Source organism: Oryx dammah, unplaced genomic scaffold, assembly GCF_014754425.2.
Source record: "Oryx dammah isolate SB20612 unplaced genomic scaffold, SCBI_Odam_1.1 HiC_scaffold_22, whole genome shotgun sequence".
NCBI lineage: Eukaryota > Metazoa > Chordata > Mammalia > Artiodactyla > Bovidae > Oryx > Oryx dammah.
The window spans coordinates 24871680-24884959 of record NW_024070206.1 but is presented as its reverse complement, the minus strand read 5'-3'; the positions used below and the strand labels follow the sequence as shown (position 1 = coordinate 24884959).

Genomic DNA, 13280 nt, shown 5'->3' with positions numbered 1-13280 from the left:
ATATCAATTTTCTATCTGTTTAAACTATGGATTACTATCTACAATACTTCTCCTGAAGAGGAACTTGAAAAAACAGGATTGATGAAATGCAAACCTCCAATCTTAAATTCAATTCAACTTCAACACAATTCTATTCAACTTTATGTAGAAAAAAATCAGATGGAGAAAAATGCTAAACTGAAATTTGGCAATCCATTCTCAGGCTCTGAAAACTACTCATCACTTATTTTACTTACCCTTGGTCAATTATTACAAACTCTCATCTCTTCTTAAGTCCTTTGCCCAAACACACTTTTGGCAGATGAAATATGCCAAATATTAGTCAAAATAAAGGTCTTCAGACTCCTTCAACCACCTAACCCTCTGCCAGGTATATGATGAGGGGTGTATAATAACCCTCATTATACACCTTCACTTACCTATTTCTCTTACTTTTCTCTTAAAGGAAACAGCATGGTTTCATGTGTTTAAAGCTTATCCCTCCAGCTGTGTTCTTTTATGCCCATCTTTTAGTCTATCAGTAATGCTAAGTCCAAGGGAACATTTCATGCAAAGAGGGGCTCGATAAAGGACAGAAATGGTATGGACCTAACAGAAGTAGAAGATATTAAGAAGTGGCAAGAATGCACAGAAGAACTGTACAGAAAAGATCTTCACGACCCAGATAATCACGATGGTGTGATCACTCACCTAGAGCCAATCTCACAATCCTGGAATGTGAAGTCAAGTGGGCCTTAGGAAACATCACTACGAACAAAGCTAGTGGAGGAGATGGAATTCCAGTTGAGCTATTTCAAATCCTGAAAAATGATGCTGTGAAAGTGCTACACTCAATATGCCAGTAAATTTGGAAAACTCAGCAGTGGCCACAGGACTGGAAAAGGGCAGTTTTCATTCCAATCCCAAAGAAAGGCAAAGACAAAGAATGCTCAAACTACCACACAGTTGCACTCATCTCACACACTAGCAAAGTAATGCTCAAAATTCTCCAAGCCAGGCTTCAGCAATACGTGAACCGTGAACTTCCTGATGTTCAAGCTGGTTTTAGAAAAGGCAGAGGAACCAGAGATCAAATTGCCAACATCCGCTGGATCATCGAAAGAGCAAGAGAGTTCCAGAAAAACATCTGTTTCTGCTTTATTGACTATGCCAAAGCCTTTGACTGTGTGGATCACAATAAACTGTGGAAAATTCTGAGAGAGATGGGAATACCAGACCACCTAACCTGCCTCTTGAGATATCTATATGCAGGTCAGGAAGTAACAGTTAGAACTGGACATGGAACAACAGACTGGTTCCAAATAGGAAAAGGAGTACGTCAAGGCTGTATATTGTCACCCTGCTTATTTAACTCACATGCAGAGTACTTCATGAGAAACACTGGGTTGGAAGAAGCATAAGCTGGAATCAAGATTGCCGGGAGAAATCTCAATAACCTCAGATATGCAAATGACACCACCCTTATGCAGAAAGTGAAGAGGAACTAAAAAGCCTCTTGATGAAAGTGAAAGTGGAGAGTGAAAAAGTTGGCTTAAAGCTCAACATTCAGAAAACGAAGATCATGGCATCTGGTCCTATCACTTCATGGCAAATAGATGGGGATACAGTGGAAACAGTGTCAGACTTTATTTTGGGGGGCTCCAAAATCACTGCAGATGGTGACTGCAGCCACGAAATTAAAGGATGCTTACTCCTTGGAAAAGTTAGGACCAACCTAGATAGCATGTTGAAAAGCAGCGACGTTACTTTGCCAACAAAGGTCCATCTAGTCAAGGCTATGGTTTTTCTAGTGGTCACGTATGGATGTGAGAGTTGGACTGTGAAGAAAGCTGAGTGCCTAAGAATTGATGCTTTTGAACTGTGGTGTTGGAGAAGACTCTTGAGAGTCCCTTGGACTGTAAGGAGATCCAACCAGTCCATTCTGAAGATCAGCCCTGGGATTTCTTTGGAAGGAATGACGCTAAAGCTGAAGCTCGAGTACTTTGGCCACCTCATGTGAAGAGTTGACTCATTGGAAAAGACTCTGATGCTGGGAGGGACTGGGGGCAGGAGCAGAAGGGGACGACAGAGGATGAGATGGCTGGATGGCATCATGGACTCGATGAATGTGAGTCTGAGTGAACTCTGGGAGTTGGTGATGGACAGGGAGGCCTGGCATGCTGTGATTCATGGGGTCGCAAAGAGTCGGACACGACTGAGCGACTGAACTGAACTGAATGCTAAGTACTCTCCTCCTGTATTTTCATCCTCTCTAGTAGTTTCTTACCACCAGCCTATAATTATGCTTATACAATACGCTTTTACTTTTTATTTTCTTTTTCACTATTGTTTTTCTACATACTTTACACTTTTAAAGGAAGAAAGAGGAGAAAAGACTGGGGGGAGGGTGGGTAGAGAAGAAGGAAAACGAAAAGAGGAGAAGAGAAAAATAACAGAAAAGAAAAAAGAAATTCCCTGAGTTAGGTCTCCTATCTACAGATATGCTAGTTCACTTCAGTCGCTCAATTGTGTCTGACTTTTTGTGACACCATGCACTGCAACATGCCAGGCCTCCGTGTCCATCCCCAGCTCCTGGAGTTTACTCAAACTCATGTCCATTGAATCGGTGATACCATACAACCATCTCATCCTCTGTCATCCCCTTCTCCTCCTGCCTTCAATCTTTCCCAGCATCAGGGTCTTCTCAAATGAGTCTGCTCTTCACATCAGGTGGCCAAAGTATTGGAGTTTCAGCTTCAGCATCAGTCCTTCCAATGAATATTCAGGACTGATTTCCTTTAGGATGGACTGGTTGGATCTCCATGAAGTCCAAGGGGTTCTCAAGAGTCTTCTCCAACACCACAGTTCAAAAGCATCAATTCTTTGGTACTCAGCTTTCTTTATAGTCCAACTCTCACATCCATACATAACTTCTGGAAAAATCATAGTCTCGATTAGACGGACTTTTGTTGGCAAAGTAATGTCTCTGCTTTTTAATATGCTGTCTAGGTTGGTCATAACTTTCCTTCCAAGGAGTAAGCGTCTTTTAATTTCATGGCTGCAGTCACCATCTGCAGTGATTTTGGAGCCCAAAAAAATAAAGTCTGACACTGTTTCCACTGTTTCCCCATCTATTTGCCATGAAGTGATGAGACCAGATGCCATGATCTTCGTTTTCTGAATGTTGAGCTTTAAGCCAACTTTTTCACTCTCCTCTTTCACTTTCATCAACAGGCTCTTTAGTTCTTCTTCACTTTCTGCCATAAGGGTGGTGTCATCTGCATATCTGAGGTTATTGAGATTTCTCCCGGCAATCTTGATTCCAGCTTGTGCTTCTTCCAGCCCAGTGTTTCTCATGATGTACTCTGCATATAAGTTAAATAAGCAGGGTGACAATATACAGCCTTGACGTACTCCTTTTCCTATTTGGAACCAGTCTGTTGTTCCATGTCCAGTTCTAACTGTTACTTCCTGACCTGCATATAGATATCTCAAGAGGCAGGTTAGGTGGTCTGGTATTCCCATCTCTCTCAGAATTTTCCACAGTTTATTGTGATCCACACAGTCAAAGGCTTTGGCATAGTCAATAAAGCAGAAACAGATGTTTTTCTGGAACTCTCTTGCTCTTTCGATGATCCAGCGGATGTTGGCAATTTGATCTCTGGTTCCTCTGCCTTTTCTAAAACCAGCTTGAACATCTGGAAGTTCATGGTTCTTGTACTGCTGAAGCCTGGCTTGGAGAATTTTGAGCATTACTTTGCTAGTGTGTGAGATGAGTGCAACTGTGTGGTAGTTTGAGCATTATCTTTGCCTTTCTTTGGGATTGGAATGAAAACTGCCCTTTTCCAGTCCTGGGGCCACTGCTGAGTTTTCCAAATTTGCTGGCATATTGAGTGTAGCACTTTCACAGCATCATCTTTCAGGATTTGAAATAGCTCAACTGGAATTCCATCACCTCCACTAGCTTTGTTTGTAGTGATGCTTCCTAAGGCCCACTTGACTTCACATTCCAGGACGTCTGGCTCTAGGTGAGTGATCACACCATCGTGATTATCTGGGTTGTAAAGATCTTTTCTGTATAGTTCTGTGTATTCTTGCCACTTCTTCTTAATATCTTCTACTTCTGTTAGGTCCGTACCATTTCTGTCCTTTATTGAGCCCATCTTTGTATGACATGTTCCCTTGGTATCTCTAATTTTCTTGACAAGATCTCTAGTCTTTCCCATTCTATTATTTTCCTCTATTTCTTTGCACTGATCACTGAGAAGGCCTTCTTATCTCTCCGTGCCATTCTTTGGAACTCTGCATTTAAATGGGTGTATCTTTCCTTTTCTCCTTTGCTGTTCGCATCTCTCTTCTTTTCACAGCTTCTTGTAAGGCCTGCTCAGACAGCCATTTTGCTTTGTTGCATTTCTTTTTCTTCGGGGTGGTCTTGATCCCTTTCTCCTGTACAATCTCACAAACCTCCATCATAGTTCATCAGGCACTGTATCAGATCTAGTCCCTTAAATCTATTTCTCACTTTCACTGTATAATCATAAGGATTTGATTTAAGTCATACCTGAATGTGCAGCACTGGAGCGGTGAGCCACTGAGAGGAGAGAACCCTGTTATTTACCTGGGGCCAAACTATGGTGGAGGTAGTAAAGATAATGGTGACCTTGTTCAAAAGATCCCATTCATGTACTGCCACACTCAGTGCCCCCAACCCTGAAGCAGGCCACCACCAAGCCACGCCTCCACCAGAGACTCCTGGACACTCGTGGGCAAGTTTGGGTCAGTCTGCTCCCTTCTCCTGGGTCCTGGTGCACAAGGTTCTGTTTGTGCCCTTCAAGAGTCTGTTTCCCAGTCCTGTGTAAGTTCTGGCGGCTGTGTGGTGGGGATAATGGCGACCTCCAAGAGGGCTTATGCATACCCAGGTCTGCTGCACCCAGAGCCCCGGCCCCTGTGGCAGGCCACTGCTGGCCCGCACCTCCACAGGAGACGCCTGAACACAGTTCTGTCTCAGTCTCGGTGGGGTCCCTGGGTCCTGGTGCACACAAGGTTTGTTTATGCTCTCTGTGTATCTCTGGCGAGAATGGAGTTTGATTCTAAATGCAAATTCACCCCTCCTACCATCTTGCTGGGACTTCTCCTTTGCCCTTGGATGTGGGCTATCTCCTCACAGCCATTCCAGCACCTACCATCTTACTGGGGTTTCTCTGACCTTGGACATGAGGGATCTCCTCACAGCCACTAGCTATGATATGCTATCGACTGGCCTATCTATGTAATGCATAGTAATATCCTTTCCTTGGCAGCCTTAATTCCATTTGGAATTTTAATTTCTCTTTACCATGTATCCTAACATACTCATAAATTCCAGGGATTAAGATAAGGACATGGAAGGGAGTGTGGAACAGGGGTGGGGGTGGGGAGGGAAAAAACACTATTTCATCTATCACAGATGGTAAAATTGGGAACAATGCATACATCACAGTATCTCCCTGTATGATTCTTATTAATAAAAGAAAACTAGAAAATTGAAAAGGAAAATTAATTACCTATTTTTATTACTGTACTATGATTATATAAGAAAATATCTTTGTTTTCAAGAATAAATATTTCAGAGTAACTTACTCTTTCTCCTAAATAACTTATTCTCAAACTGTTCAGAAAATAATTATATATATATATATATATATATATATATACATACACACAGATATCTACACACACACACAAATACACACATATAGAGAACAGATAGATGAATTCTTTGTATGATCCTTGAAACTTTTAACAGGAAAAAATCCAATTACTGGTACAGTTCATAAACAAAATACATAAGGAAACTGAAGATAACTGTGGAGAAGAAAAAATTTCATATGAGGTTTAAGTCAAGGTAACAGAAATTGTTCAGTCTAGAAGACTGAAAAGTGAGACGAAACATAACTGAAGATATTCACCGTAACTAGAGGGAAAATTTTAGTTTTTTGAAAAGCTATTTAACTTCGTCTTATTTAGTAACTGAACTTATGACTCTAAAAGGTTACATAAACTGAACAGTGGCATAAACTAAAACAAATTTCAGAATGAATTAGACAATTTCATTCATAGCAGATTACTAAGGAATACTATATTTTGGCACATATTTCAAAACTTTAGAATTTGATATCAAAGAAGGCAAAGTGAAAGGTGAAGTTGCTCAGTCATGCAACCGACTATTTGTAACCCCATGGACTGTAGCCTACCAGGCTCCTCCATCCACGGAATTTTCCAGGCAAGAGTACTGGAGTGGGTTGCCATTTCCTTCTCCAGGGGATCTTCCCGACCTAGGGATTGAACCCAAGTCTCCCGCATTGCAGGCAGACGCTTTACCATATGAGCCACGAGGGAAGCCCCAAAGAAGGCAAAAATGTTGTCTTTTGATGTTACAGAAACATTTCTGAACTAATTCAGTCAGCAAACTTCATCTTTAATAAATATATTATTTTTAACATTCTTATATATAGTTCTAGTTTAAGAGAATTACCTACTTCACCTACCCACTTAATGGAATTAAAATTTTAAAACTAAAGTGTTTTAGTTTTTCAGACACTTTGTACCATAAAGTAACACTTTCAGTTTATGTAACTATAATGTACAAACAACAACAGCTTTCAGAAAGCATATGTAACAGATACACTTACCTGTTACTTCTTTTAACCGATTTGTTCTGCCATGGTGGATCTATCACAATCACATCGTATGTTTTCTTACCTGAAAACAAAGAAAGGATTTCAGAAAATACCTTCTACTTGTATCACTTTAAAAACTAAACATGTTCTTCAACAATGAAGTGCATTCACTACAGACATAAATATGCTGGCAAATATATTTCAATATGCAGGTAAAAAAAAGGATTTGTGGCATTTATTCAAATAGAATAATTCATCCAAAAAAGTTGAGATTCCCCTTATAATTTAGTACCTCTGGGATTTCAAAGTAATTGCACCTGTTGCACCCTTTCTAAAAATAACTACAGCTCCCTTACTAGACATTGTGCTGTCACTTCAGTAATGTCTGATTCTATGACCTTACGGACTGTAGTCTGCCAGGCTCCTCTGTCCATAGGATTCTCCAGGCAAGAATATTGAAATGGGCTGCTATGCCCTCCTCCAGGGGATCTTCCCAACGCAGGGACTGAACCCGCATCTCTTCTGTCTCTTGTATTTGCAGGTGGGTTCTTTACCACTAGGGCCACCTGGGAAGCCCCTAGCTAGACATCGATGATTTGTAAATGCCCTATGTAAGTCTTGGCAGCCATATTAAAATGGTCCTTTCAAACACAGGATGGATGTGAGGATTTTTGCTTTATTTTTTTTTTCACTTTTTACGTGAAATAAAACTTCAATTTTTTAACTGACATACTGACCTTAATATTGATAAAATGTCCCCAATTGTCTATTAGTATCCTTTTCCCTAGTCCAGGATCCCCAGCAAAATCACATTTAATCACTATGTCTCATAAATTTCTTCCAATGTGGAAAAGTTCCTCAGTTTTTATCTTTTTTGACCTTGATACTTTTGAAGACCACTACTGGCTGGTCATCAGCAGGAAGCACAGGGTGTCAGAATGTCTCATGATTAGTGATACCATCTTGAGTCATTTGTTTGGTTAAAGGGTTGTCAGCCAGGTTTCTCCAGTTCTACCCCAATAATTATTAACTATCTGGTAGGGACATACTTTAAGACTCTGCAAATATCCTGCATCTCATCTTTTCACCTACTATTTTGACACCCAAGTACTATGCTACGTGTCAAACGGAAATTACCTAGTTACATCATTCCACCTACATTTATTAATTGGGATTTTACTATAAGGAAAAGCTGTCCCTTTCCCTTTTATACACAAAGGTATATTTTTATAAATGGACAATCACATAAGTAATCAAAAGAATGCAAATTAAAATAAGGATGTAATGGTTGTTAAACGATTAGAGTAACAAAGATGAGAAAGAATGGGGAAAAAATGTTCAAATATTGCATGATTTTCTCGTTATTTTGTTATCTTGTCATTTACCCTGAAGAATTCATGACACTGTGACATGAATAACCACTCATGTTTAAAATGGCTTGAAAGTAATTAAAAGAACCTTTTCATTAATAAGCTATGTTACTTTAATAACTTAAAATTTTGCTACAAAATGTACCAATAACAGTATATAACAGATTAAATTCAATTTAATCAATATACCTCTTATTTTATCCCTTAGAATATTATGATAGTTATAATTTACTGGAAACATAACATATCACTGAGCTAAGCTTGTGACGCAAATTATCTCAACTAATCCTCAAAATTACCCTCAGAAGTAGGTATCATCATATCCATTTTATAGATTAGGAAACAGGCTCAGTTTTGTGGGGTGTCTAAAGACTCATAGTTAAGCTTCAGAAATCTAAATTCAAATTTACGTGTAGATAACTCTGAACATCAATATCTAAATTTTCAACTTTATACAGGGAAATACTTTTGAGAAACTTTAGATAATAAACTTGAAAATAGCTTAAAATGTAACCTAAAAGGCTAAGAATAGTTTGGGAATTGACATTCATATCTGAAGCATTTCTACTTTGCTATGCATAAAAGTTAAAATTACTTGGTCAAACACAATTATACCCTGAATTCCTAAGTATAGAGCAGTAACTATATTTATTCTCTTGGGGACTAGTTAAGTTTTTGATACTTTGTTTGTAATAAGATTTATTTTTTTAATTTTTAAAGCATAAGTCAGCACTTTAAAACTGAATTTAAAGTTTTAAATTAAAAAAGAAAATATAGAAAAAATTATTCTCCCTATCACAAAATGCTGATGCTCATTCAACATTCAGACTTGCTCTTGACTTTTGAGGCCACAGAAAAATTATCTAATAATAAACATAATAACTACTTACAGTTCAGAAGTGGGTGCATACAAGAAATGTCAGACAAAAGAAAACTGCTTTTTGGTGGCAGCAGGTATTTCTGTCCCATTAAAGTAATCATTTTTGTAAAGCTAGAGGTATTCTCAACAATCCGTGAAAATAAATCCTGCTCTGTAACACAGGCATCATCTTCCATCAACTGTAACGTCTGAAGTTCCATTTCATTCAGAGAAGGCAAATGCTTTGCCATTTCACATAATTCCAATAAATTACAGGTATCATGTGGTAAAGTAATGGGCTCACTGCACTTGTTCCGTTTTTCAGAACATGAATGAAGAAAGCCACTTGTGAGACCTTCTTGGATTAACTGTGAAGATCCATCCAAAATAAGCCCCCTGATCTGTAAGATAATTTTTTAAGTATATTAAAACATCACTGACATTAAAATAATTTTCTAAATAATAAAGCTTCCTACTATGCTTTGAATATTTCAACTTATGGAATAAAACCAATATTCTTAATGCTTACAATAAAATAATTTTATACTACAAGAAAAAGAAAGTGTGACTATACCTTTGAAAGGCTATTTCCTAACCGTGGAATAATACAAATCTCATAAACTCAATGGAAACTAAATAACCAAGCAATATATATTTTTAAAAATCCTTAAAAATTTATAAGATGAATTTGATAATGTTTCTAGAAGTGAAAATTCTAATCTATAAAAAGAATTGTTTTAATTACATTTAATCTTAATTTTTCTAGTAATTTAATTTTAAAATAAAATTAAAAGAAATTAACATATCTTTGACTTCATAAAAATATAGCTTGAATTGTTAAAGAAGAAAAAGTCAACTCTATAAAATGAATATATTAAAAAAGTTTTGCAATAACAGAACCAGAATAATTATAAAATTTAAAGCCAGTACTGCTTCTGGATAAGATGGAGTACTTTTCATCTGAAATTACTTTTAAAAAATTATTTTCAGAAAAAATGCTTTCAGACCTTGGGTGGATGTCAAGCATTGCAGAATAGTATTATTAATACAATTACACATGTACTCAGTCATGTCTAACTCTTTGCGGCCCCATGGACTGTAGTCTACCAGGCTCCTCCTCTGCCCATGGGATTCTCCAGGCAAAAATTCTCCATGGCTGACATTCCCCAGCCATGTCCTCCTCCAGGGGATCTTCCCAACCCAGGGATTGAACCTGCATCTCTTGCATCTCCTGCATTGGCAGGCAGATTCTTTACCATTGCGCCACCTGGAAAGCCCCAGAATTGTACTCCCTAAATAAAAAAAGAACCCAATTGCTCCAGCTTACTGCCTTGAGAAAGTTTTCATATAGCAGGACAAGGAGGAGACCCGTTCAGAGACCAGTAGTCTCTCGGAGCCAAGGAACCAGAGCTGGGAGTCTGGAAAGGCCAAGGCAGCAAGCGTTTGCAGGGAGGACACCAGAGCAGAGAGCTGCACAGACAGAGAGCTCTTGAGAGTTGCAGAAAGTCAAGTCTCCAGCTGAGCAGTGATCAGTACATACATGTGACTTCTTAATTTAATAAACTCATTACTTTAATACTTTGATCTAAATCTGTTTTAATAAAATCTTAGACCTAAACGTGCTAACTTGTTAGCTTCCAAATAAAGTAAAATCTCAGACAGTTCATCATTGTTCTTAACAGGGGTATTGGGTGCCTAACAGATTTTGTGTCAGTAAAAGGGAATAATCATCAGCCTTAGACTAAAATCCTCATTCTAAACTCACCCAAGCAAAATCTACCCAACAAGTGATAGACCAATAAACCAAAAATCTCTAAAGACAGAAGTTCTGAATAATACTATCAATCCACTTACCCTAACTGACATTCATAGAACACTGTATTCAACAACTAAAGAATACATATTCAAAAATACATAAAAAATAGCATACAGTCACAAAGATAATTCACATGCTAGACTGTAAAATAAAACTCAATAAATTTAAAAGGACTGACATCAGAGTATATTCTTTTACTCCAATGGATTTAAGCTAGAAATCAATAACAAGAAGATATTAAGATAAACATCAAATATCTGAAAATGAAATAGCAGACTTCTAAATAATTCATATAGGTCAAAGATAAAATCACAAGAGAAATTAGAAAATATTTTGAAGTGAATGAAAGTGAAAATACAACATATCCAAATACATGGAATGCAACTAAAGCAGCAATTCAAGGGAAACTTACAGCTTTACATGCTTATATTAGAAAAGAAAAATGATCTAAACTCACTGACAAAAGGCTCTACTTTAAGAAGTTATTAACAGAAAAAGAGCAAAGTAAACCAAATCGAAGAAAATAATAGAGAACAAATATCAGCAGAATAGAAAACAGACAGTAAGGAAAATTAAGTTAAAAGCTGGTTCTTTGAATATACTTCACATCACTTTATGTGTCTAATAAAGGATTAATATTCAGAATATAAAAGAACTCCAAAAACAACAACAAAAACCCAATTTTAAAATGAGCAAAGGACATGAGCAGACATTTCTCCAAAGAAGACATACAAATGGCCAACAGCACATACAAATATGCTCAACACCAAAGATCATCAGCAAAATGTAAATCAAATCCACAGTGAGACACTACTCTTACCCATTAGGATGGCAACTGAAAAAAATAAAAACAGAAAATAAGTGCTGACATGGATATGGAGAAACTGGAAATGCTTATGCACTGCTGGTGGGAAGGCAGAGTGGCACCACCACCGTGGAACACACTAAGGCAGTTCCTCGAAAAATTAGAAACAGAATTATCATATGATCCAGTAAGGCCACTTCTGGGTATATTCCAAAAAAAAAACTGAAAGTAGGGACACTCCTGTTTATGTGTGAGTGTATAAACATGTATGTGTTTACACACATTTATATATACATGTTATGTGCGCACACTCATGTTTATAGCAGCACTATTCACTACAGCCAAAAGGTAGAAACATCCCAAATGTGGATGAACAGAAAAACAGATAATTAAAATGTTGCACGTAGGGGGAAGAGGAAGTGGGGAGTTACTGTTTAATGGGTAAAATTTCAGTTGGGATGGCAAAATCATTCTGGATCTAAATAATGGTGATAATTAGAAAACAATGTGAATGTATTCAATGCCACTAACTTGTACACCTAAAAATGGTTAAAGTGGTAAATTTTATGTTATATATATATATTACCACAAAAAAAGAAAAAAAGCTACCAAAAAATTTTTTTTAAAGACTGGTTCTTTGAAAAGTACAACCGAAAAACAAGCCCCAAGCTAGAAAAGAAAGAATACAAATCACCAACATAGCAATGAAAAGGGTGATCACTTATCATCACAAATCCTACAAACATTAAAAGCATGGAAAAAGAATACTATGAACAATGCCATACCAATAAATTTGACAACTTGGATGAAATGGACAAGTTTCTTGGAAAATACAACTTGCCAAAATTGACATAAGCAAATCAGAAAATCTGAAAATCCCTGTGCTCTATTAAAGAATCTGATATTGTTACTAAAAAAACCTTCCCCAAAAGGAAACTCCAGAGCTGGATAATCTCACTGGAGAATTACATCAAATATTCAAGGATGAATCAACATTAATCCTAAACAACTTTAACAAAGAATGTATATGGATGTACAGCAATGAAAAGACTCTCAACATTATTAGTCACTAGGGAAATGCAAGCTAAAAACCTCAGTAAGATATCACCACACTCATACAGCGTAAGTTTACTTATGTGAAATATATGCTTAAGCAATGTAGCATAAGTTTATGCTAGCTTTTACCTACTGACAGTAGACTTTTATAACTCAAAAAACTTCTAGACTTTACCAATATAGCATACGTTTATTTATGTTAAATGTGTGTTAAGTATATGGAGTTCTAATAAAAATTGATTTAAATTGTTAATTACTATAGAAGTAACAATAAACCACTCCACTGTTAAATTCTAACCTTGATCAAAATGATTGCCTGATTTTTAAGACCACCCTTATTCACATTGTCCATTTACTTACACTAGTTCACATTAACCTTCCAATGTCGTCAATGAACATTTTACACCATACCTTTCTGTGGTATTCCATAGCATCCAGTTCACCTTGATTGAAAGCAACACATCTCTTACGCTTCTAAAGAGTAAATAACAGGGAAGAAATTTTGTGGCCATCTATCACAATATTGATACTTTGAAATACATTAATATTTCTTTTTTATTTATCACATTTTCCATATTGTCTATCTCATTCTTTAGGAGGTAATAATTAACTACTGAGATTGAAATAAGTGCAAAGAGTATGGACGAGGGAGGTAAGCTTTCTCAAATAATAATAATTATTATTACTATTACTACAAACTTATCATTCTGGATATAAATAATGGCGATGATTAGAA

The 13280-nt window shown here is 37.0% G+C and overlaps 1 protein-coding gene across 2 annotated transcripts in view; it reads right to left on the bottom strand.

Annotated features, from left to right (window-relative positions):
* METTL4 (methyltransferase like 4) overlaps positions 1-13280 on the bottom strand; it is a 29932-nt gene that overhangs the window by 11451 nt on the left and 5201 nt on the right. For both annotated transcript variants that reach the window (XM_040264687.1, XM_040264688.1), the window contains exons 3-5: positions 12956-13018; positions 8899-9268; positions 6651-6720 (exon numbers count right to left, since the gene is read on the bottom strand). In XM_040264687.1, coding sequence (XP_040120621.1) covers positions 6651-6720; positions 8899-9268; positions 12956-13018 — 503 coding nt within the window. The remainder of the gene's footprint in view (positions 1-6650; positions 6721-8898; positions 9269-12955; positions 13019-13280) is intronic.